The sequence below is a fragment of the Bubalus bubalis genome, chromosome 9 (assembly GCF_019923935.1).
Source record: "Bubalus bubalis isolate 160015118507 breed Murrah chromosome 9, NDDB_SH_1, whole genome shotgun sequence".
In the NCBI taxonomy this organism is placed as follows: Eukaryota; Metazoa; Chordata; class Mammalia; order Artiodactyla; family Bovidae; genus Bubalus; species Bubalus bubalis.
Genome location: NC_059165.1, coordinates 89170830 through 89197267, shown reverse-complemented (window position 1 = coordinate 89197267; position 26438 = coordinate 89170830). Strand labels below are relative to the sequence as shown.

The window sequence follows — 26438 nt, the reverse complement described above, 5'->3', positions numbered from 1 at the left end:
TTATTTTAAAAAATCATTTATTAACACATCTTCATTTCCCAAGGCACTTCAGTAGCTTTCACAAAAAAACTTTTTTTTTTTTTTTAAACCAGATGAAGCAGATGCTCTAGGAGTACCATGGTAACATATTCAGAAAAGAGAAGACAATTTTACATTGAACACAGAGTATCTCCCAGGGTTAAACCACTGAAGTGAGCAACTCTGAAAGACTGTGAGCACAACTTAACTTTCTTCTTTGTAATTTTTTCCCATGATTAAGTATCACAAAAGGAACACACACAATGCCATCATTTTTGGCACTCAGAGAAGTGCTAGTATAGTAAGGCTGGTGAGGCCTTGCAGAGGTGGCAACTGGAAAACATTGCCAGAGTGATTCTGGGTGAAACGAACAAGCCACGAAACAAAAGACAAAACCAGGAGGCTGAGGAACCAGCCTTTCCTAAGTCTATTCTGAAGGGCAAATAACTTAAGGAGAAAAAAGACATAACAACAAACAAACGACGAACAAAACACAATCAATCAAAATCCACATTATAGTTTTGGGAGAAGAGACATGTTTGCTTGTCTCTCTCACTGATTTACTTCCTTCAAACCATACGTCAGAGACCATAGTAGCTAGGAGACCTGACTCACACAGCAGTGGAAAACAAGTACAGTAGCTTCAGTGACGCATCTCTTGTGGGCCCAGGCAAGCCCAGTGCTTTGATCAGATGTAAACAAGTCTACCCAGTAGCCACCCGGAGTGGTCCAAGTGCTCGTAAGTCAACGTGCTTGTCTGTGTTCTGTATCTGCTCAGTTTCCTCCATATTAAATTCTTCTAGCTTTCCCCAGACCCGTGTTCTCCTGCCCTGGGGAAGCAACAATATCCTTTGTATCTGAGAAAGTATGAGAAATCAAACTTCCTGTGAAATTACTTCTCTTCCTCTAAAGGGCACCATTAGAGGGAAATGGGGAAAAGATGTTTCGTGGGGTGGGGGTTGGGGAGGGGAGGACTTAGACCTTCAGGTCTATCAGAGGCCTTTTTAGGCAGTCTGAAATTAAAATGTAAATTTAGCAAATGCCTCTCCTATTTTTTCCAAATCCTACTGGTTCCAGTTAGTGGTTAACTTCTTAGGAAGTGCCAAGTCCATCATCATCCTAATGGTTAGGATTTATCCAAAGTTGTCTGTCAGTAGCCAGAGTCCCTGGAGAAAGGTAGTGTCTAGGACCATAAGCAGCTGAGTTTGGGTGTCCATCCACGAGCAAGGCAGACACGGAATCCATAGAATCAATAGCAAAGACCTTTGCCACTGAAGGACCAGTGTCTGCACAAGCCACTTCTGACAAGACAGTCTTTCCTCTTCACTTTCTCACTGGAGGTTGTGTTAGAAGGATGTGCTTTTAAGGACTGTGGGGCTTTCTTCACCATCCTTTAACATCCTTGTGTGGCTTGGAGTTTGTCTGTATTTTATTCTATAAAGACAAGTCAAACAAAAGTTAGTAACAAATCTTAGAAAGATTATCTACCAGTCTCGAAACAAACCCCACCCCCGCCACTGCCATAGCTGAGGTTATCTCACTAAAGGGGGGAAAAATCATACAGCAGATTCTGAAAGGTTTCTCCTTGTCTCTGTACTATCCCAGAGTTGCTGTTGCTGTGGAGAGGTGAGTGATGACCTGGTGGTCTGGGTCCAGCCAGAAAGAACAGGCGGTAAGCACCTGGCCACGTCTGATCCTCTTACGGCTAAACTAGTCCATGGCATTTCTGAGTTCATGGGGAACTCTCTGCCAGGTGCATTAACTTTGTGAAGAAGGAGGCCTCCTTACCCTTTGACCCTTAGCATCTGGTCAATGGTGTCTGGGAGTGGAGTGCCAAAGGTCTCTGGGAGGAACAAGGTGAGGATGGCTGTCAGGACGGTCAGACTCCCCATGAGAATGTAGGGCAGGAAGCGGTCGTAGGCACCTGTGACGAAGCAGACAGAGTCCCAAGCTGGGGGTGCTTAGACGTGGTCTCTCCCCCTCCTTTCATGTCCCTGGGACTCTAATGGGTATCACCTGGCTTCTCAGCCTCGGCATCTCCCAGTCTGAGCTGCCATATTGGAGTGTGGCACCTAGGCAGGTCACAGAACCCAGAGTTGGCACAAACCAGCAGTACCCTGGTGCAGGGGAAGGGTGTAGACTGGAAAGATGGGGCTGGGCCATTTCTATTTGTATTTCCTTTCCTTTTTGGCTACACCCTGTGGCATGCCGGATCTCGGTTCCCTGACCAGGGATCGAACCCATGCCCTCTGCAGTGGAATTGCAGAGTCTTAACCACTGGGCCACCAGGGAAGTCCCTCCATTCCTATTTCTTTATGCTGGGTTTCCAAGGAACTTGAGGTACTTATCTAGGGACAGGAATAACTCCTCCACCTCTCCAGACGTGTCACAACCCACTCAATTTGTCTTCAGGCCAGGTCAGGAGGTATTTCTGCTTGTCAGATCTTTGCAGCATATTCACAAAGTGCTCCCCAGGTGGGGCCACCCCTCCCCAGAGATGTGCCAGCTAGGAATGTGCAGGGGGACTGCAGCTGCTGTGAGGAAGTAATTCTGAGAAAGATAAAACTGGGGCCCTGTCACATAAAATGCCATAACGCAGATCTTTGCACAGTGTAGAACTGCTTCATCGAGTGCTTCAAGTTACAGAGGCTCTCTGTTCATCAGATCTCTTCAGTGGACATCTTTCCCTTCCTATTCCTTTTAAACTCCCTATTCCTATTCCTTTTAAATTCCAAGAAGGGATTTCCCCAATTAAGTACACTGGCTCCCCAAACACACTGCAATTTCTTAGGACTGGGGAATTACGTTCTCTGACGGAAGGCCTAGGAAGGCTAAAACAGGCACAAAACCTTCCGCGCTTGTCAATTTCTAGCTTGTGTACAGGTTGTTTTCCACAGGAGTGCTTCCACCACAGTGCACCTCTATAGGAACCTTCTCCAGGCACAGATCCAGTCTTGGCTGTGTGTACACATGTTTTCCTGTTGAGCAGTCCCCAGCCCACATTACAGCCAATCAGTGCTTCCACCCCAACCCTCCCGTGTGCGCTCTGCCCCGAGGGACTTACCAAGGTAAACGAAGTAGGGAGACAGGATGCTGCCCAGGCGGGACGCTGTGGAGCTGACTCCCACGCCCATGTTCCTGACCACTGTGGGATACAGCTCGGCTGTGTACACGTAGACCATGGAAAAGGCGGCTGTGATTCCAAACTTACCCACCATCACCAGGACTGTAGCCAAGTAATACAGCTCTGGAGAGGCAAAGGGAGGCCAGTAGGAGGAGGCAACAACCCAAGGGACACTGCTGCTGAGAGTGGTGTTTTTTTTTTTTTTTGCCTGAAACAGACATATTTTCTCCCTTTCTTTCTGGGAAGGGATGGGGAGGGAAGTTTCTATAACTTCCTATTGTGGGATAAGGCACTTATGTCCCTCCAAGATGCTTACTGAGAGGAGGCTGGGACCGGCAGCTGTGTGAGGACATACTCTTCTCCTCAGCCTAGAGACCACCAGAGTGAGCCCCTCAATAATCCAAAGGAAACCTGCTCCCCAGTCACAAAGTCACTAAAGACATGGAATCTCATGCTGCCAGCACTGTGGAATTAGCTAAGGATTTGTGTATAAATGGGAAGTTCAATCATAACTCACTTCATGCTTTCACTCTATTCAACACTTCACAGACCAGTAGACCTTCAGGAATGACCCTCTGATCTCCCCTGCTTGCTGTGCCAATGACGAGATGCTGCGAGTACCCTGCGGGTCTCCCTGAGCTCTGGTGTGAGCCTCCACATACACCCCTGGGCTCCCAGCCACACTATGCAGAGTGTTGCCAGCCCCAGGGACCCAGAGGTCCCCCGATCCATAACAACTCAGGGTACCACCATGGACATGAGGGTCCATAAACCGTTCTGTGAGTTTTCAAAGACCTCACACCCTTCTGTAGGATACAAAGAAGGTTTTACAAATAAACTCCTGCAGCTGGCCTGTGAGAACCGTGCTGTGGACGGACCCTCCCATTTCCCTCCCCTCACCTCTTACCAAACAGTCCAGGCTCATTACCTCCTCAGGGTCTTGGCTTATGCTTTCTTTATTTTTTTTTGGCCTGAAATGTTCTGCTTCTAGACTTTTTCGTGGGTTTCTCCATCATTTCATCTGTTGCTACTCAACTGTCCCCTCTTCAGGGACACTATCTATGACCACTCTATATAAACCAGCTCTCCAATGTCCTTCATTGTCATTATAAAAGGTAACACTGTCTCTACTATACTAAGCATTTTATTTACTTGTTCACTGTCTGTCTTCCCAACTGGAACGTGAGCTCCAGGAAGACCTGGGGCCCTGCCCAACTAGTTTACTTCTGCTCGTTAGCCCCAAGCACAGTGCCTCCCCCACAGTTCACACTGCGCAGCTGCTTACTGAATGAATAAATGACAAAGACGTGGCCAGGTTGAAAAAACACAGGGATGGCTCTTTTCCCTCCCCCTCACTCTGCAAAAACAAACACGCACACATTAACTTGGGTAGAAGAGTACCATCAACTGCCAGCCCCACATGGCTGCTGTCCTTCCTGCCCCCAAAGCCAGGCCATGATGACTGTCTGGTCCCAGGAGATACTTTCTCCTGATTTGTTGGACGAGAACACAGATATGCAGGCAAGCTCTAATGGCATCACTTCATGCTCTTTACTAATTGGGTGAGACAGTCGTAGAAACTGAGTGACTCAGTGGATATCTCAGACCGCAGACACGTATGGGACCTACCTGGGGGCACGAGCTGCACAAAGAGAAGAACGCTGCCACCTAGGAAGAGGGCGGTGGCCATGGAGTATCGACGGGGCAGGTGCCGCAGCAGCAGCCAGGCCAACACGTACGCTGGGACTTCAACCACGGCCGAAAGGAAGCAGTTCAAATAGACGTCCCCATGCAAGTTAGGGGTGTCCAGGGAGAGCCCGAAGTAGCCCACTGATATGGTCAGCCTGAAACAGAGTGCCGAGGAAAGCTGGAGAAGCAGCATCCAGGCGCCTCCCTTCCTGGGCGACTTTTAAAATATCATTACCGCAGGAAATTCAAAACTATCCTCACCAGGAGGGCAGCAGATTTAACCTTGAGTCCTGCTTCTTAGAAACAAAGATAACTTCCCCCAGACCAGGGTACCTTTTGAGTCAGAGCACTTTCAAAGCATTCCAAAGTGTCCCAGCAAAGACATATAATTCAGACAGATTTCCTGTGTTGGAAAAAAAACCAAGACCCAACAACCTGTCAACAGGCCTTTTGACTTTACAAATCCTAAGCTGTGTGTGCTCAGCAGTGTCTGACTCTTTGTGACCCCATGGACTGTAGCCCACCAGGCTCCTCTGTCCATGGGATTCTCCAGGCAAGAATACTAGAATGGGTTACCATGCCCTCCTCCAGGGGAACTTCCTGATCCAGGGATTGAACCAGTCTTCTGTGTCTTCTTCTTCTCCTGCATCTTCTGCCCTGGCAGGTAGATTCTTTACCACTGAGCCCCCCAGGAATCCTAAGCTGAAGCACTCACAAAAGCCTACCTCCCTACTCTCCGAACCTCCCAGATCCAGCAACTGCAGAAGGAGCTCAGGAATGAGTAAAGAGGCAGCTATTAAGTGGAATATGGTAAGGTTGGTGACAACATAAAATAAGGAACACTCACTGGTCAAACATTTAGAGAAAGATCCCTGGAAGACCCTTTGGGATGATGAGCCAAGAGACTGGTCAGAAGCAGTTGATCCTAACCCCCCCGCACTTGTGAGGAGGAAAGGGAGCTCCCAGTGGGCCATCTGAGTGCCTGTCTCCAGCAGACATTCCCTCTGTTGACGGTCAGCACTTTTTGGCAAACCAGACCAACATGAATCAGATTCTTTCTAACTCATCTGCAGGTTGAAGCCACAGCCGCTATAATCAGGGAAGAGGGCTCATACAGGAGGCCCTGGGAAATCCAGAGCAGGCGGAGAGCCCGGGTGAACCTCAGGACGGGTGACTCACTGCAGGCTGGCAAGTCTGTGGCGCAGGCTGAGGGCTGGCTTTGTCCAAGGCCGACTCAGGGGCGTGTGCTGCCCCGAGGGATCCCAGGCCATTCCTTGGAAATGGGTGACTCACAGTACCCCCCAGGGAGCAAGCCAGCGGGCTGCCAAGGCTTGTTGACTCCAGCAACAGGGACTCTGAGATGGAGCCTGCCTTCCTCCCCCACTGCAGGCTCAGGTAGTCACTTGTAATCCCAAGGGTCTGGCCACCGAGCAAACACTCTCTAGGCACTCAGATGTGTTCCTTCTTTCTGATAGTCACAAATCCCTGCCTGACACACTTGGGGAGATGCCATGTGAGAAGGAACTTGAAGAGGACTTGCGGGCCATGGCTCTGCCTCCAGGACAGTCTCCAAACATTCCAGAGGGAAGACGTCCTGCTTCCACATTTCCGGAATGTACATAGCAGCCTCTGTAACCAGTGGAGTCTTCACTTAGAACTTCTTAAAGCCCTCACCAGTCCTCCTGCGTCACCGTCTGATGCACTGTCGACAGGAACAACTTAACTAGGGCCCCAACGTGTGCAACTCTTCACCTTAGGGCCCGGAGGGATCCCCAAAGACCCCGTATCTTCCTCAAGAGCCCCCACAACAGTTTTCGTACTCCTCTTCTGAGATTCCGTTAAGAACCAGGACACGCCTACTTCTTTAATTGCAAGGCACATCTGTGCCACTTTCTGATGACACAGGCTTTCAATTCTGGTCTGAGACATGTCTGCAAATGTGAAGCCTGAGAGCTACTGCCAGAAGCTGTGTCTGGAGGCCCCGGGTAGGTCTCACTTACGCACCACAGAATTATGGACATGACGGTGATCATCCGGATGTTCCGGGTTCGGACCAGATCCAGGATGCTGTGGGACTGCTGCTTCTTGGAGCTTAGGTCTTGTAGCTGCGGACAACAGGGCAAGGGTATGGGAGGGAGAGAGGGTTGGAGACTTAGAGACCCCAGAACATCGAAACCCTGGCATCTTGGCTTTCTGTGTCTCTGACTTGGGGAGTGGTTCGTGTTTCTTGCTTGAAAAGAAAAGTAGGTATAGAGGCTGTGTCTTGGGCTGTAGAAGGCTTCACCAGGCCTTGTCGATAACAAATTTGTGAACAAGAAAGAGGAATAAAAGTAAGTGACCAGCCTGTAACACAATGCAGCCAAGGAGGAGGCCTAAGCTGATTGCTCTCTCTGAGCACCACCCAGAACCCTGTCAATGGCCACATTCCAGGGAGGCCTCTGAGCATTCCTTCCCAAGCCTGGCTCCCAGCCCTCTGGGTCAGAGAGAGAAACTGGCTGTGTAGTTTATTGATATGATATTTTTTAAAGAATTAATGTTTTTTGGTCCTCCTACCATGTAGTCACTGGTCTACTTCCAAGGAAAAAAATTTCAGATAGAAAAACAGGAAAATTGACCTTGGCTTCACCCAGTGTAACTTCCTATGAAATTTGGCACGGCCAAGGACATTAATAAACCACACGTCTAAACACACTGATGTTGCTTTCTTAAGCAAACCCAGCTTTGGAGTCTGTTTTTCCTGAGTTAGCAGTTCAACAAAAGGTCAACTTTTGACCTAACTGATCCCCTGAAATAGTCTCATTTCTATAAAAATGCCAGTGGATTCATGGGTTCACCAGACTGACCTCGGCAAAGCTACCAAGGCTACCTCACTCAGAAGCCTTCCCTGCCATCTACCCCTTACTGAACTCTGACCGAGTCCTTTCTAGGACATCCTGAGTGGGAGCTAGTGATGGGCCACTTCTTAACTGTGAGGCTGGCAGGGCTGTCAGTGGCCAGCAGCTTCTTTGCCACCTCTAGTAACCGGTCTCTCTTTCCCAACCCTGAACTCTACATCGGAAGTCAGACTGGCTTGAACGCGCCTTTGCACACAGCAATATGCTCCTGCTGGCTCTTCTCACAGCCAGGCCCTTGTCTTTGTCAGAGCAGAGACACACTCCAGAATCCCATGAGCCAACAATGACAAGGTCTAAGCTCTTCTGGGAGCCACGGGACTGAGGAAAACTGCTTGTTACAGACAGGGTGGAAACAGAGAGAACAGCAAAAAGAAGCAAGACCCAGGAATCAGGCAGAGCCAGGAAATTACTCACTGCACGGGAGAACAGGGTTTGCAGAAAGGTGTGAGGTTGGGGGAGGGTGGATGTTAAAAAGGACCTGGCTCTAAGACGATACTCAACCACTCCCCATTGGTAGGCGGAAGGAGACAGGACAGTTTTAACTCCAAATCTATTTTTGTTTCATATTTTAGGCAGTGCATTTTTTTTTTTAATTAGAAACTGCCCAAGGTATATGAAACAATGATTTCCCAGAATGCCAACTTCATGGAAGACCTATTACACATAAAGAGTTTTTATTATGAAAAGTAATGGTTCCACTGTATGATCACCTAAAAGAGAAGATTTATACAAAGTATGAAAATCTAAAATCCACAGGGAAGGTAAAGGAATTGAGGCAGCTGGCACCTTCTCAACTTCTGAATTTTAACAGGACCTGCCTTGGGATCAGCTGGGGCTTAGGCATGGAGAGGGCTGGGCTGCCGTGTAAAGGGAGGGCTTCGGGGCTGTGTGATGCTGCCCTAAAACTGTGGTCACCGGGACCCTCCCACCGGCCCCTGCACAGTGCTCACCTCACTGGAGTCAAAGATGGTTGAAGGTGCAATGATCCCATTGGTTTTGGCAGCCCTACGGATGATCACCTCTGCCTCCTGAAATCGTCCCTGAGAGATGAGCCATCGGGGGGACTCAGGGATGAACCTGGAAGTACAAGAAGCAATCTCACTGAGCCTTCTGTCCCTCAGACCAGGTGGAGCACACATGGAGGTGGGAAATGGGTTTCAGAACCAGAGCGAGGTTTGAGGAATGTTTGATACTTCCAAGCCAGAAGCTAAGAGATGCACTGTGCTACAGCCAGTAAGTGTGAGCCTCTGATTACACTGGAGTACACAGAATTTACAGGCGCCGACACACCCTGATGGGTGGCATTCCTCCCTGGCTGGCCACCTCCCATTTCTGAGGAGTGGTGGTGCCACCTGCTGGACACTAAGTAGAGAGGCGTAACATGGATTCCTGCAGCCTGGCTTCTGTCATGGGCTGAGCTGGGGCAGGGGCTGGGGAACACATCACCTTGCTGTACTCCCCTACTTGTTCCTGGCATCCACAGAAGCTTTTGCACTGGCCTCTGACAGCCTCTAGTTTATTGTCATCCCTCCCTCCTTGATTTTTCCACTTGACTGTCTATAAGGCACTTGGGCGTTCTGAGACTTGGTGGACCTTATTTTCTACCTCACCAGCTGGCCTCTGCCCTTGGGTCATAACCAGGACTCATCTGCGTCTTCTGTGCCCTGTCTCTTCTCTCACTATGCTCTGCAATGTTCTCACATCCACGTGGGCCAGGGACCTCGCCATCCCTACCTGCAAAGTGGGATTCCCGCCTCAGCTGCATTCTCTCTCTTAGTATGGAATAGCCTCCTCTCTGCTTGTCCAGCTCTATTTTGGAGGCTAAGATGGAGCCTGTCTTCCTCCATCCTGCTACCTGGAGGACTCTCACTCACAATGTGCTCCCTCTTCTCTCAGTCCTGTGGCACGAGGCTGTAGCAACACGCAACCAGAGCTGGGGCCTAAGCTGTCTTGTCCTGCGGTCTGACAGCTTCCTGGAGGTCATGCTAGACTATCATCTAGCAGTTACTGCTTTTTCCTCTGTCTACACTCCGATCAACCCAGCACAGGGCTGAGAACAAGTCTGTTGATTTCCTGAAGTTGTTTTGTTTTTGGCTTTTCTGTGGATGGAAAAACATTCTGAAAGAACTTAGGATGTGTGGGTTGCTGCTGCCCCCTAGTGAAAGCCAGACAGAAGACACCCTGCTGGTGGGTACCACCAGGCACAGGGGACACTCACCACCACAGCGCTGCACACAGCACCCCCGGCACCGTCAGCGCCAGCAGCAGCATCCGCCAGTCTCTGATGAAGTAAGCAAACAGTGGCAGCAGCATGTAGCCAAACGCATAAAATATGCACACGCCTAACGTAGAGAATATAATACGAACTGACTTGCCAAGAATTTCTGTTCCTGTTCAAAACAAGGGAGGAGTCGGGTTAGTATTTTAATTCTGGTCATTTCCTTATTCATCTACTTTTGTGTAATTTTCAACATACAGATAAGGGATCAGGAAGAATTATCTCGAAGTTTCCAAGCCTTTGGGAGGGACAGGATTCTGACCACCTGCTGCGGGTACCTCAGGGTTCTCTCCTGACATTGTCATCACTTTCTGAAACCCTATGCTAAAGATGCCATGTGGGGCCTCAGATTTAAATCTTCACTGAGAAAGGGTTCATTAAAGGAAAAGTTGCTATTATAGCCACATGTGCTGACTATTGCACTTTTAAGAAAAAATTTTCTATTAAATGTGAAGAGAAACAAACAATCCTTTCAACGATCAACCCAAGGAACCTAATGACCCAAAAGCTAGAGTTAGAGTCCTCCAAACAGTGAAACTGGCAGCTTCTCAGTGAGAGCAGACCAAAGCCCTGCACTGTGGATTATGAATTAAAACCCTGAAGGTCTCGTGACTAAAGCCCACCCCTATCAATTCATTCTTTTTTAAAAAGATGTTTAAACAAATCTGGACCGTTTTTAAAGTCTTTATTGAATTTTTTACAACACTGCTTCTGTTTTATGTTTTGGGTTTTTGTTTTTTTTTTTGCCCATAGGCATGTGACATCTTAGCTTCACAACCAGGAATTGAACTCTGACCCCCTGCATTGGAAGGCAAAGTCTTAACCACTGGACCGCCAAGAAGTCCCTCAGTTCATTCTTGCCAGTCAATTTCACTAGCCACTGTGTGTTTCAGAAGAGGCAGTTTTCTTCCCTGGTGAGCCTGCCAATCATGGCCCTTGCTTCTCATGTCATGCCTTCCTCTTTCCTTAGCTACCCCAGCCCTGGGAAATGGCAGGCCCTATTTTTAACAGAAGATGTTTAGGTGAATTCTAGCAAAATGGCTAGAATTTTGTACTCATCAAGTACTAATGAGACCAACGTGCCACAGGTCGGGGGCCAGAGAAGAACTGGAAATCAGCAGTTAGGCTATCGTGCTGCTGGGGACGCGAGGCTGGGTGGGCACTTGGCGGACTCAGCTTCCATGCCTACTAATTAGGTCCACCAAGGATCCCTGGTTGGCACTGCCAGAGACCACCTCCCCAAAGGGACATCACAGCTGTCCCCAGAAAGTGGGTGGTGGGATGATGGTGAAACAGGATCAAGTACTCAACTCCAAACTGATGGCCATACCCAGGACAAATGCTGCCACATAGTTGGAGATCTGGCCCATGCCTACAAGGAAAAACAGCACGGTAAACATCTCAAAGTTCTTCGAGAAGATCTGCAGGAAGCTGAAGCCTGTCTGCATGCCCATCGTCACAAACAGCACGTTCTTCCGACCAAACCTGGGAAGGAAAGGAGAGTGACAGAGAACCAGCTGGGATAAGGCAGCATGAACGGGCCCCCCCAAGGTGGGGCTTTCCCCTGGGTCACTCAGGGAGGGGCTGCAGACAGTGCTGCCAGGGCACCTGGTGCGGGGGCCGTCCTGGTCTGTCGGTCCCTAGGCTGTTACTAATGCACAGCCTGGGCACCAGCGTTGCCCAAGAGGTAGTGCCAGAGTTAACACAATGATCACAAGGGACTGAAACACACTCATTATACTTAAGTTCATACATTCATAATTAATATTTTTAAAGAGTTGGTTTACTTTGGAGGATAAGGGAGAAAGAATTCATTATAGATGAAAACTGCCCATGGGAAGACATTTGTCCTGACTTTTCTATGTAAACTGTATGAACAGTAACCAGTAACAGATGAGGGAAAGTATCATTTCATAAAAGTATTCCAACTATTAAATGAAACTAAAGTGATACAATTAGAACATCATCCTTTTATGACTCCCAGTGAATGAACAGATATGGGCATCATGTTTCAATGACTGCTAACATCATAAAAAGAGACACTTGAACACTGTATAACTCTTACAGTCTTGCCAAAGGGGCTGAATCTGATGAAGTCTCTGGATCTAGCTGCAATTTGCAAGAAATGCAGAGGAAAAAGCAATATGTTCAACTGCACTGTAAGTATACCCTCAGCAAAATTCAGACTGGGAAATTCTACAAGTAGAATAGCCCAGGCAAAGAAAAGGATGGAGAACTCCTAGGTTAAAGCAGACTAACAGACATATAAAAATTTTTAAGTGAGTAAGACTAAACTTGTGTTTAAGGATGCACATTTGGATGATAAAACTACCAAAAACCCACAGGGAAGTGATTATTGTAAGTCAGGCTAGTGTTTACTGATAGGTGAGGGAGGCTATTGTCCTTGGGATGGGACAGATGAGTTGGGCTTCCTGGTGGCCAGCAAAGTTCTATTTCTTGACTTGATATTTATATGGTTATTTCCCTGGAATAATTCATTAAACCTCATTTGTTCTGTGTGGTTTTCTATATCTATGTTCAATTAAAAATTTTTTTAAATGTTGTGTTTTTTGGATTTGTTTGGTTTCAAAGACAGTGCTACAACATGTAGGAACAAGTCAACCTACTTCATTCAACCTAGCAGATTCAGCTTGAGTCTGGCCAGGGCTAGCAGACACCCATTTTCATTCAATGAATATTTATTTGAACATCTATTATATACTAGTCACTATAAATGTATTTGAATAAGAAAAAAAGACATGGATTCTGCCCTCAAGGAGCTTATAGTGTGTAGCAGAGACAGACAGTAGTCATATTTTAATCACTCTGCTCAATGTATGATCACACAGTGAAACAAGAGTGCTGAAGGATCAGCATCCTGACCCACAAGGGACCCAACGAAGGAACCTATCCTGACTGCAGGTAAAGGCTGGGGACTTGGGCATTCAGGGGAGGTCTCCCTGAAGATGGGGCACCAAGATCAGACCCAAACGTAAAATAGTTGTTGACAAGAGAGGGTAGGGGAGAGTGACCAAGCTTTTGATGATATTCACAGTACAGTGGGGGAGGTCAACATTAATCCTATGATAACATCTTTTATTTATTTCTGATAGGCAATGTGAAGGCAAGGCACAAGGAACCAGTGTAATAATGTAAACCAGACACCCTGAGGAGGTCACCTGTGTGGTCAAGGAAGGCCGTGGCATGGGGATGGGGGTCCGGGAATGTTTTGCTGTGACTATGAGAAGAGCACGTACAACTGTGGTTGGAGGGGCAAGATGAATGCACACGAGGGGCAGCTGGTCAGACTGCAGAGGGTGCCAGGGGGCCAGTGCACAAGGCCTTCAGCCACGGTCGAGTTTGGTGCTTCTCCCCATTACAACAGGGGTTTGTTGTTTTTGATGATACTGGCATCTAGTAAATAGAGGCCAGAGATGTTTTGAACATCTGAAAATACCCACGATAGTCTCCCACAACAAAGCAGTCTCTGGGGCAAAATGTCAACAGTGCCGAGCAACCCTGGCCTAAAGGAGACTCCTCTGCATTGTTCTGAACAATAGCGCCCTGCACACCAACCAAGGGGTGGGGCCTCCCTACCCTGCTCTCCCCTCCCAAGGGCTCCCTGGAGAGTAGTGAAGAGGACAACTCAGGGAGCCCTTCCACTGCAACAATCCTTGGCAATCTGGGTTTGGGGCTCAAAACAGTCACTTTTTAAAAGAAACATTTGTCTATTTTTATTCTTTGATATTATATTTATGTGTACACAGCACATTTGTAAAATACAGAAAAGCACAGAGAAGAAAATAAAAATCAGCTATATTCTCTGACAGCCACTAACATTTTTTTTTTCTTTATTTTTCTAAATTGAAGTATAGCCAGTTTACAATGTTGGGCTAATTTCTGCTGTACAGCAAAGTGACTCAATTATACACATACAGTCATTCTTTTTTCCTCTTCTTTTCCATTACGGTTTATCCCAGGAGATTGGATATAGTTTCTTGTGCTATATAGTATTCAATAGGATATTGTTGTTTATCCATTCGAAACATAATAGTTTGCATCTACCAACCCCAAACTCCCAGTCCATCTCTCCCCACCTCCCTCTGCCCTGGCGACCACAACTTTGTTCTCTATGTCTGTGAGTCTGTTACTGTTTTGTAGACAGGTTCATTTGTGTCATATTTTAGATTCCACATATAAGTGATATTGTATGGTATTTGTCTTTCCTTTTCTGACTTGTCATTTAATATGATAATATCTAGTTTCATCCATGATGCTGCAAATGGCATTGTTTCGTTCTTTTTTTATGGCTGAGTAGAATTCCATTGTACAGATGCACCACATCGTCTTTATTCATTCGCCTGTTGATGAACATTTAGGTTGTTTCCATGTCTCTGCTATCGTGAACAGTGCTACTATGAATACAGGGGTGTACGTACCTTTTTGAATTACGGTTTTGTCCAGGAGTGGGATTGTTGGTCATGTGGTAGTTCTATTTTTAGCTTTCTGAGAAACCTCCACACTGTTCTCCACAGTGTCTGCATCAACTTACATTCCTGCCAACAACGTAGGAGGGTTCCCTTTTCTCCACACCCCCTCCAGCATTTTTTTTTTTTCCTTTCCCAGCATTTGTTATTTGTAGACTTTTTAATGATGGCCTTCTGACTGGTATGAGGTGATACTTTTCACTGTAGTTTTGATTTGCAAGAAAGGCTCACTTTTAAAATCTGTCAACACAAGCTTAAACACACACATGTCCACAAAAATAAAAAAGATCAGCTACTTCTTCCCTAGGGTTGCGCCTCCCTTATAATTCTGCACCCAAAGGTAACTCAGTGACATCAGATAAAATGCTTTGGCAACCCAGGATTATGTTATTGCTCTTGACTTTTAGGCCTATTCATATTCCTGAAAGGAGTCCTATATAAAAAGTTACTGTTGATATCACAGACAACACTGGAGGGCATGAATGCACTGCTCTAAGGCAATCTGTTAGGCTTAGGTTTTTGACCTGGCTCACTTAGGAGAAAACTGTCCACCCCGCAGAGCTCTGGGGCCGCCCAAGGGGGTGCAGACAAGCTTGGGTGGTACAAGGAGCTGAAGGCAGGTGCCGCAGCCAGAACAGCCACATTTTTGGCTATTTCATATACTGGACTTAAAGGATCGTACTTAAAAGAAGACATCTGCTAGCAAAAAAAAGTTATTTAAAGGTTTGAGAAGCACTGTACTAGCCCTTCTGAAGAATAAGGTGGTCTTCAACACAGTCACTAACTTTGTTTCTATTGTTTCCTTGGGAGCAGACCTTTTGAAACTTGAACACTTTCCTCAGATCATCATGGTGTTACATGGTCATCAGGCTCTGAAGCTAACCCACAATGATCTATCTATTCTATGACACAGCTGACCAGAGAAATGCACTGGGTTTCAACTCTGAAACTGGGGTACTTCCTCCTAGTTTTTCACATCAAGGTAATTACTCTGAGTCTCAGCTGCCACCCCACCCTGTGAGGAGGAACTCCCACTTCAGCTCCAGGAGGCCCTCTAAGCTCAGTCCACGGCATGCCCTCCTCTCACTCTACACTGTTCCCATCCACTTTCCGGGCTTTGATGAGGGTTCTGTGAACTGACAATTCCCAAATGTGTTTCTCTAGCCCAAACCTCTCATGGAGCACCCTATCCATACATCCAACTCCATACTCAATTACTCCTATGAGACCCGAAGTCTCATAGTCACCCTGAATTAAGTATGTTCAAATGGAACTCAGTATCTTCTCCTACAAACTTTGTCCTCTTCCACAGGGCTTTGTCTTCGGGAAGGGCATTATCACCTGCACAATTGTGCAGGCCAGGAGTCTCCCTCCCCTCACTTCCTGTGCGCACAGAGCTAAGCCCTGTCGGTTCTACCTCCTTCCACTCCTCTCCATGTCTACCGCCTTCAGCCTAGTCCAAGTCACCTTCATTTCCTGTATAAATTATTGTGATAACCTCTCGCTTGGTCTTTCCGCCATCCCTCTTGCTTCCTTTCAATCCTTTCTCCACCAAGTTATCAAACAACTTTTTAAAAAATGCAAAGCTGATGATGTCACACTCTCAAAAGCTCCACCCTGCTATGTGCTGAAAGCCCAGACTCCTGTGACCTGCTATGCCCGGCTGCTCTTCTGCTTGGGACTCAGCCTGCCTCACTGTGGTGTCTCTATTTCACTCTCCACACCACCCCAGAGCACTGTCTTCAAGCTCCTACGGTGTGCCATGCCTTTTCTTGAGTCTAGGCTTAAGCACTCTCAGCTTTCCTGCACAGAACACTCTTTCCTCTCTCCAGCCCTTTAGCTGGCTAATGCCTACTCATTTTTCAACCCCTAGCACATGGTTCATCACCTCAGGCCTCCTCTGTCATACCCTCTCTGAGTACCTTGTACTTCTCTGTATCACCTACCATCACAAAGGGTAATAAGTACTTCCTTCAATTCGTTGTTTAATACATTCTGCCTTGCTAGAAGGCAATTTCTAGAAGAGTGGGCACCTGGAACGGTAGTTCACAGGAAACAGGATCAGGACTTTTTGGGCCCTAATCCTACCTCTGCCACTTGCCAGCTGTGTGACTCTGGGCAAGTCATTTAATCCCTCTGGGCTTCATTTTTCCCATCTGTAAAATGAGAAGAATAATACTTCCTGTATCATAGGGTTACAAAGATCAAATTATTTGTTGTTTATTTGTACAGCACTTGTAAGAGTGAATGGCACATATTAGAAGCTCCGCATATATGTATGCATTTATCTATTTATTCATTTACTTTGACTGTGCTGTGCAGCTTATGGGATCTTAGTTCCCTGCCCCAACTAGGAACTGAACCTGTGACCTTGGCAATGAAAGTGCAGAGTCCTAACCACTGGGGAATTCTCAGATGCTCTGTGTTTATTAAGTAAATGTAAGTAACTGACACTTGCTGTAGGTTAAGAGTTCTCTTGGGTGGGGTAGCTGAGTCACAGAGTAAGTGTATATTCACCTTCAGTAAATACTGCTGTGCTCTAAGTGTATTTATAAAGGATAAACAGGAAAAAAAGTTTCATTAAAATATGTATTTAAGTATGTAAATGTTGAGATATATTAGTTCCCTGCCCTCAGTAGGAACTGAACCTGTGAGCTTGGGAATGAAAGCACAGAGTCCTAACCACTGGACTACCAAGGAATTCTCAGATCCTCTATGCTTATTAAATAAATGTAAGTAACTAACTGATACTTGCTGCTAGGTTAAGAGTCTGGGGAAGCAAAGGCCTTTCCCCTAAAGGAGCAAGCTTCTCAGGCTCATCTAGAATCAACAGTCAGTGGTCACAGCCTACTGAACTCTTTAATACTTACAGGTGGCTGTGGGAATTTGTCCCTTTCAAAAATCACTAGATGACACACTGGAAAAGACAAATCTAGTGAAAAACGCACATAATTCTTATGAGGAAAGACTCCTCAGGTAAAGATATTAATCCATAGATGCAATATGCCCAAACATCCCTCTGCATGAAAGCTACAGGGTACAATGGCTGTGTGCTCAAAGCAGGACGACATCCTCAGCTTGAACCTCTCTATGAGAGACTCCCCCTGCTGGGAGGATGCTCCTCTCTACTGGGTGATCCGGTGTGGCCAAGGAGCTTGCTGAAGGCTATTCTCCTTGCCACAGGCTTCTCTCACAGACCCTGAAGTCCTGAGATAGAAAGACACAATATCATAAACCCTTCTGTGAATATTGTGGCAACTCTGGAACTTTCTCCAGAAAAATGCTTGCATACAACCTCTAAAATTTTGTAGGTAATCTCCAGCGGAGATGAACTCCCTAAGCCCCAGACCTTGAGTCAAGAGCCCTGGAATTATACAAATCACCTGCTTATGGGTTGAAATAGCACACTTCCTGATTGCTGTGAAGTGCGATAACCACAAGCCTGTTAGCTAAAGGGAATCAGCCCTGTGGACATAAGAGTTCTGCCCATCACACTGCCATTGGCTAGTGAGACCTCCTCTTACCTTGAGGAAAGAGTGATGGTTTTTGGGAACACAGAGGCAACTATCTATGGAACGCCCTAAGTCTAGCCAAGGCTATGGTTTTCCTGTGGTCATGTGTGGATGTGAGAGCTGGACTATAAAGAAAGCTGAGTGCTGAAGAACTGATGCTTTTGAACTGTGGTGTTGGAGAAGACTCTTGAGAGTCCCTTGGACTGCAAGGAGATCCAACCAGTCCATCCTAAAGGAGATCAGTCTTGGGTGTTCATTGGAAGGACTGATGTTGAAGCTGAAACTCCCATCCTTTGGCCACCTGATATGAAGAGCTGACTCATTTGAAAAGACCCTGATGCTGGGAAAGATTGAGGGCAGGAAGAGAAGGGGACGACAGAGGATGAGATGGTTGGGTGGCATCACTGACTCGATGGACATAGGTTTGGGTGGACTCCAGGAGTTGGTGATGGACAGGGAGGCCTGGTGTGCTGCGGTTCATGGGGTCGCAAAGAGTCGGACACAACTGAGTGACTGAACTGAACTGAAGATCTACAATACAGCTCATGTGCTTGTGTGTGGTGTCTCCCTCTCCTAATGTGTGAAGACACCAAAGGGTTATGCTTACCTAGGGAAGGCCAGCCAGGAGCCACAGAAGTGAATCAAGGCATATTTCCTGGTCAACTGGATCATGGATACACTCAGCTGAGGTTGTTTTGCTCAACAAACATCAGTGAGAGGAGGCTGCTGACTCTCCTTACTTGGAATGGAGTCTATAGTATTGATGTGCCTTCCCTCTTTTCAAACACACAGCCCAGGCTGAGAGGATACTACCTGGCTCTGTGCTGGGGGCCCCAGCAGCTGCAGGAGACAGATACCCACCTTACCTGTCTGAGAGCTGCCCCGAAATGAAGGAGCCCATCAGCACACCCACGAAAAACAAGGAGATCGTGAGCGGGGCCTTCCAGTCATCCTCACACACCAGGTTCCACTGAAAGAGGAGAGAGGGATGTATTACTTCTTTTTTAAAGTGTGTAAATGTTCAGCTTCTTGGAAAATGAAATCAGAACATCCCATATCCCTGCATGCTTTGTTTACATGACCGCAAGGGTGTGTGAGCTCACTAAGGCAGGTGATGGCCCATTGGGCAGCAAGGCATGGCACAGGTTTCCCCTCAATGGGAAGACTGGCCATCTTGTTTTTCACGGCTTTCAGCCTCATTGTTTTGTTATCAGTTTCAGGAGGGGAGACAGGCAGGGACCAGGTACTCTGCCCACGTGCCAACCAAGGAGGAAAGGCGAGGCTTCACATGGTCACTTCTAAGGATCTGGGCTGAGGCTGGGACTGTGAGTAGAGCAGGCAACCTCTCAGTGGGGTCCAGGCCATTGGCACGGATGGCATATGAGTGGTTCCGGAGCAGGGCTCTGCAGCTCCAAGGGTCAGGGCATCCAGCAAGGAGATGCAGTCAGAAGGCCTAGTATGCACCTTCTGGATCTGTTCCTTCAGCTCTGCTCAGGTCCTGACTCTGGGCCAATGACTCCTGGCTCCTGCTGACATTTAGAGCTGGTATCCCTGATGCTGTGCCAACATAAGGCCCGATTACAGCCAAGAGCACTGAGCTGGGAGCCAAGAAGCTGGGTTGTAGCTCCTACTCTGTTAACTAGCTACCCAACCCCATCGTGCCTTAATCTCCCCATTTATGAAACAGTGACTGGGGGGCGGGAACAGGTTGCAGTGCTTGGTTCCCGGAACCTGGTGTAGAGTTTCACCCACAGTTGGCATGGGAAGAGATCTGCGGGCACAGGGAAGCACTGAACACTCACACATGAGATTGCTCCAGCCTAACAAGGGCCAAGAGAAGGATGAGAAACCAAAATAGGAAGCTTGCTGGTTCCCAGAAAAATGTTTCCCAAAACAAGAGAGATGGTGCTCTGTAATAACCAAGAAGGCCACCTTCCAGGGAATTCAGCCCCTTGCTTGCCCGGTGACAGGCTGCATGCCTGCCCTCCATGGATCCTGTTGGCTCCTGGGGGAGTGCACGGCTTCCAGGAAGAAAGCATCTCTTCCAGGTCAAGGTCAGAGGGAAAAACAAGTCTGCTTCTCAGCCCTGCTGGGCAGTGCATGCAGAAAGCCTCCAGGCACCTCAGAATGGGTAGAAGGGCAGCCCTCAGGATGGATTGGAGAAGGCGATGGCACCCCACTCCAGTACTCTTGCCTGGAAAATCCCATGGACGGAGGAGTCTGGTAGGCTGCAGTCCATGGGATCGCTAAGAGTCGGACACGACTGAGCAACTTCACTTTCACTTCTCACTTTCATGCACTGAAGAAGGAAATGGCAACCCACTCCAGTGTTCTTGCCTGGAGAATCCCAGGGATGGCAAAGCCTGGTGGGCTGCTGTCTATGGGGTTGCACAGAGTCGGACATGACTGAAGCGACTTAGCAGTAGCAGCAGGATGGATTAAGAACCCCTGCAGAAGATGATAAGGCTCACTCAGCCGCAAGCTGGCTCTCCACTCTGGAGCAAGCCTATGCCTTGGATGGACTGAGAATGGGTGGTGATCCCCACTCCAGGGAAGAGTTGGGGGTCACCAACTCTTGAGTCTAGAGGAAGCCCAGACTATCAGGGGACAAGCAAGGAGCACTAAGGCCCAAATGTTCAGGCAATGGCAGCCTTCTCATCTCTGCAGTCTCAGTGGTGCCAGCACCCAGATACCATCTTCCTTCTAGGAGGGTATGTGCTCCTAGGGCAGCTGCCATCCAGACACGGCTGCTGAAGTCAGGATAGGAGTGGCAGGGAGTTAGAGCTGAGGGACTCGGTGAGGGAGTGCCAGCCTCTGGGTGTTAGAGCTTCAGGGCCAGATTATGGTTATGGTCACAACTGAATATGATGGGATCTATTCCCAGATAGCAGGCACTACTTTTGTAGTGACAGAGATTTTAAAAAAGACTGAATAGAGTCATTAGTTCCTTCTCAATAGGTCTCTCATGAGAGCTGGGGTCTGATACAGCTGAGCCAGACTAGAAGTCCAGAGGGACTTTTTCAGTGAGTTCTGGAGTGGAACCTCTAACCCCCTACCTCATGTCAGGTCTCCCAGTATAGGCTTCTGGGGACTTCTCGACTGGCGAGGCCAGATGTTACCTGAAACCAGGTCAAACAATGCTCTGCAGGAGATAAGGTGACTGTAGTGCTCATCAAGTGGATCCCCAGGGCGTCTCTCCGGCTCCAGCAGCCTCACCCCCTCCACTTGGTTCACTGTCCTTACTCTGGGCAAGCGTGTAACTACCTGAAGTAACTGGGCTCTCCATCTACTATCGACATGTCTTAACAATCCTCATGGCCTGGCTCTGGGCCCTCCAAAAGCAAGCATGGGTTAGCAGTTCCTTCCTACTGGCCACAAGGGGCCTGTATATAGGGTCAGGAAAGGTACTAGGTTTCAAAAAATGAACAGAAGGGCAAGCACGGACTGGGTTCCACCCAGCCAACCCAACCCACCCACCTGGCAACCACCAGATGGACTGCAGCGGGCTCTAGGACTTGGCCTGACCCCCCTAAGGAGGGGTGGGATGAGAAGCCCATAGAGTCCAGGTTATGACCCAAGGTTTGCTGTCTTTACAGCAAAAGGAATCTAGTATTTCTATACTGAGTTCCTGGCTTGGCAGCCGTGACTAAGGCGGCTACAGATCAGCTCACTGAAGACGCCACCTGGAATGAAGGATGAACTGTGCTGGCTGATGATATAGGTATTAACCTTAGAACTAAACGTGTAGGTTTAAGATTTATGTCATGAGTCTAGCATCATTACCCCTCAGCTGGGTGAGCTATAAAAGCAGGAGCAAACTGAGAAGAAAAAAATCTGAGAGTAACCCTGGCAAGCGGCCTAGGCTTGCTACCCTTCCTGGTTAGAAATGTGCCTTTCTAGAAGTGATGGCTTCTTGGAGATAGCTTATATATATAAAGCTTTTTAAATTACATACTTTAGTGAGGCACAGTTTGTTTTATGTAATTTATACCTCAATAAAGCTGTTTAAATTTTTAAAAAGAAAGAGAACTGTGTCTCTTGAACGCAGCATGTAGTTGGTGCTACTTCTCAGTTATGGGAAGTACAGAGATGATGTAGTTCCCTGGGACTAAATGTTCTTACCTGTGACTTGACTGGGAGAAAAAAGTGAGAGAGCCTGTGCCCACAGGGCAGAAGCTCTTTCCTAAGATGTACCCAGCCTGACCAGATCAGTGGTCAAACACACTGGTAAGCACTACCTGTTACTGAAGGCCATGCAGTCCTACACACGTTTCATCCTGCCTCCTGTTGCAGTTAATGGTGAATCCTTGACCCAAGGCTGCCAGGGCAAGGAGAAGAATTTGCGACCACATCCTCTAAAAGCCTGTCAGAGCCCTGCAGTGGAGAGACTCAGTACCTGTTTGATACCTAGGTGAGTGAGTGACTCGATGGATAAAGGACTGTTAACCTTCCAAACCACACTATCCCCTGGGTTTCGTCCTTGGGCTTGGCTACCCAAAGCCCAGATGAACCCTGAACTTCTTTCTCAAGAACAGATTATTTTCCTTTCTCCCTCATCCCTTCTCTGGGTCCACTGTCAGAACTTTGACCCAGGGTGTTGGTTCCCAGCTAGCTAGAGTCTCAATCTGACTGCTCATGGTCAGATGGGTCTGCTGTGACTGTATGTACACAGGGGCCCTCGGGGATTTGCCATGAGCTGCAGGGGCAGGGAAAAGGGTCCGTACTTCCCTAGAGTGAGGGGAGTCAGAAAGGCAGAGCAGTGAGGCCCTGGCTCCAGGGCTCTTTGGTCTCCCCACCCCTATAGTCAGCCTGGGGCCTGCCTCCCCAGTTGATGCAGCTTTTTCTTTGGGTGGATGTGGAGATAACAGTGGGTGCTCTCCTATTTTCTAAGACTATGCACTTACGAGATAAGGCTGATGGAAAAGCTGGTCGAGAAAAAGAGGCTTTCCAGGACAACAGGGAGTGAGTAAGAGTGTTGCCAAGGGCCGGGGCAGGGGGCTTCTGGGAAGCAGAGGAAAAGGGGACACAGAGAACTGCTGGATTTTTGGCTGAAGAGACCCTAACTCATGAGTGCCGGAGTAGCTAGACATTTCCAAAGGAAAACTCTACAGCCACAGGCTGTGCTATGGCAACACCAAAAAGCAGGTGACCCAGGCAGCCTGAAAATCACCCATGTTCCCAGAGAAGGAGGCAGCACTGGGCCAAGGAACACTCAGGGACTGGAGTGCCACTGCATAGTGGAGTGGCTGATGCCCTCGCATCCCTGGGGTGACGGAAGGGCTACAGAAGGGTTCAGCCTAGAAGCTCATGAACCACCTATTCCAGAAACATGGGAGAACAACCTCTTTCACCTCATAAACAGTGTCCCCTTCTTTCTGCCAATCCCAAAACCTTGTTGCAGATCCACACGGGCACAAGCCCCAGTCTCTGGAGTGGGGGGTTACATTTACTTTGAAATATTCCACTTAATGCTTTTTGACCATCCCTGAGTTCCTCTTCTATGAGTTAAACCTGTCCTTTTCTTCTTCAGTTCTCCCACGGTGGAGAAGATTTCAAAATATTCATTAATCCATTCAACAAAAATGCTCCTGAGTACTCAATCTGCATCCAGCATCAATGTCAGGACTTGCAAGATATAAGTACACCACAAAGTTTAGTACTCTGTGTGCACTCAACTCCACAAAGAAAAAAAAATCCAACAGGAAACCAGGGGTTTTCATCTTCTGCTGAAAACCACGAATAGGAATTCTGTACCAATGTACTTACAAATACCTCTAGGCATGATTTGGGGCAGAGGGCAGGCTTGAAGTCATTTAACAGGCACAGGACTAGCTGCAGTGGTCAGCCGGGCAGGTCCGATTGAAAGAAAACGGGCCTTAGAAAAATGGAGCCATCAGAATGTTAATGTAACAGCTTCCAACAGTGACTGTTCACCAGAAGAGAATGAGCAGCCTTGAACCTAAAAGTCTGGCATACCAGCATCCTCAAACAAAGAGCTAAGTAATGTATTAATCTTGCCTCCCTGCAAAGACTGACAACCTGGAAGTAGGTGAAAGGGCACAGAGCTCTTACGAAACTGTTTAGACAGCTAAAGAAACAGCCTAAATATACAAAAGGAAAGGCTGATATTGGTAGCAACATAGCTCAAGGACCCTTCTGGAACAGTCTGCCTTTGGGAGCTCATCAACGCCATCACTGCTCTCATCCAAAGGCAGGATGGGGACAGCAAAGAAAGAGCAAATGATTAGAGTAAGTCAGAAACACAGGGGTTAGGGCAAAGTCTTAAGAAATGCCACGAGCTGCTCCTGACTTCACTGCCTTCTCCTTCCGCAGGCAGCCAGATGCAGAATTTGCAGGGACTTCTAAGTCATGGAGTATGGCTTCCCCTCCGTGGTCTTTGCCTGCAATCTGAGGGACAGCCTCTACTTTCACAATGCTCACTGGATTCCAGGAGGGTGACAGACTCGCTCGGGAGGCTGGGATAGAGGATTTGCGATGACTGTAAGTTTTAATACTCCGTGCACGCTTTGGCCACAGATCACAGTCAACTACCTCCAACCAGTGCCTCTTCTCTCAAGCAGCAGTGCCTGAGGACACCGGAATGCTGTCACTTGCTGAGATCCCAGTGGGGCTCTTCTCACACTCCTACTACACACATGTGGAGTAAGGAGGCACAGATGCTGGGGACATCAAATGTCCAAATATACAAAAAACAACACACATACACAAGTTTGTTGCGGCAGCACTCAGACTACCTTGAAGGGTGACAATCCCCAGAAGCAACATACACACACAGTCTCCAGAACCCATGTAAGCCTCCTTGAGGCTCCAGTAGGGTTTGATGCCATACCAGGAACTATGGGCCATTCCCTTCGGCCTCTTCCCTGTGAATCCTGACCTTATGCCAGGTTGTGTCATACTGTTCCAGACTTTGTCTCTGTTGAGCTATACACCCCAGACTCATCGACAAGCCTCCTTCTCCAAGAAGCCTTCCCTACTCCTCAAACCCCTGTTCCTGACACGCAGTGAACCTGGGCACCTGAGAGTCTTTCAAGAAGTGCTCTTTTTAATGTCCTGCTTGCTCAGTTCTGCTGAGACTACACAGAGTGCCAGAGCTGGAGTAAGATGCAAAGCAGAACCGCATGCATCCATAAATATCACATCATACATCCAGCTTTAATAACTACAAGGTCACCGGTGATAGAAAAGGCCACCCAAAAGGAAAATCCAAGGGGCTGGGGAATGAGAAAGGTTTTCCCCCTGCTTCCGATGAACTAAGGCTATATGCTTTAACTAAATCTGGCTAAAGACATTTCCTTAGAATACCCTAAAACATTTCAGGTCAAGAAGTCACTCCAAATGGATCTTCAGATGCACAGAATCCTAAAAGACTAATGATAACTGACCATGAGTAAAAAGTAAACAATTTTTTATGGGGAATGACTTTGACTACTCAGTATCTTAGAGTATTTACAAGGAATTGCCAGGGCCTTCTTGGCTTCCTCTCCAAGGTAGCTAACAAGGAGGGGTGGCAAGACTGACAACCGTGCTGCGATGGCCACGATCTCTTTGGAAGTCACCATGAAAAGTGCTCCCGAGCCACCTGGCTGGAGGATGTCCATCACCAGTATGTAGTGAGTCTGCGGCGAGTGGGTGGAGTGTGCGACTTTAAAGACAGTGAAGGTCCCGCCTACGTCTAGGTCTCAGGCCCTGGGCGCGGAGCTGGTACCCACCTCGGTGACGATGGTGGACAGGTAGATGTCCTGGCTGAACTCCCAGCCATCCAGGCAGCCCTCCTGCTCCAGCTGCTCCAGGTCCACATCGCGCCCCGGCTCCAGCCCGAGCGCCGAGAAGTTGACGATCATAGCGAGTCGGTAGCGGCGGCAGCTCTGAGGCACCTCGCGGCCGTCCTGCAGCCGCATGGGGACACTGTGGTTGCGCCACGCGCTGCTCAGGTTCGCGGTGTCCGGCACCCGGCAGCGATGTTCCGGGGTCCCTGCCAGAAACACGACTGACATACCGTTGAAGCCGTTGGGGATGATGCTGGCGCTGAGCAGGAAGAAGATGAGGCGCTGAAAGGGCCCCCACTCGCCTAGGAAGGCGGTCACTTCGTCGTAGTCCTGCATGCTGCCTTCAGCTGCCGGCGCCCGGCGCGCGGCCCGCGGCCGGGGGTCGGAGGACGCGGCGGCGCGCGGGGGCGGAGCGTGGCGAGCCTGCGCGCCTGCGCGGCGGATCCCCACAACGCGACCGAGCAAGGGTCTTGGGGACGGCCAGCTGACTGAACAGGTTCGCAAGCTCCTGCCGCCCCGGCGGCCGAAGCGACTGGCCTTACATAGTGCGCGAGGCCGGGGCGGGCTCTGGGCCTGAGCCGCCAAGCCCGCCCAGCCCGCCGGTGGCGCGGCGCGGACGGGGGTGGAGCTGGACCGCGCGTGACGG

At 48.4% G+C, this 26438-nt stretch overlaps 1 protein-coding gene across 3 annotated transcripts; it reads right to left on the bottom strand.

Moving 5' to 3' along the window:
* On the bottom strand, positions 1-26438 carry LOC102399168 (solute carrier family 22 member 5). Of its 3 annotated transcripts, none has more exons than XM_006046050.4 (10): positions 25736-26438; positions 18869-18972; positions 11334-11488; positions 9944-10115; positions 8676-8802; positions 6836-6936; positions 4772-4986; positions 3083-3265; positions 1807-1942; positions 1-1452 (listed from the first exon to the last, which is right to left on the bottom strand). In XM_006046050.4, the coding sequence occupies exons 1-10, from the start codon at positions 26126-26128 to the stop codon at positions 1365-1367; spliced, it is 1674 nt and encodes a 557-aa protein (XP_006046112.1). In that variant the 5' UTR covers positions 26129-26438; the 3' UTR covers positions 1-1364. The 3 variants fall into 3 exon arrangements, with proteins under 3 accessions (XP_006046112.1, XP_044803801.1, XP_025148860.1); XM_044947866.2 differs by having other exon boundaries at positions 9944-10006; positions 11334-11375; XM_025293075.3 differs by lacking the exon at positions 11334-11488 and having other exon boundaries at positions 9944-10006.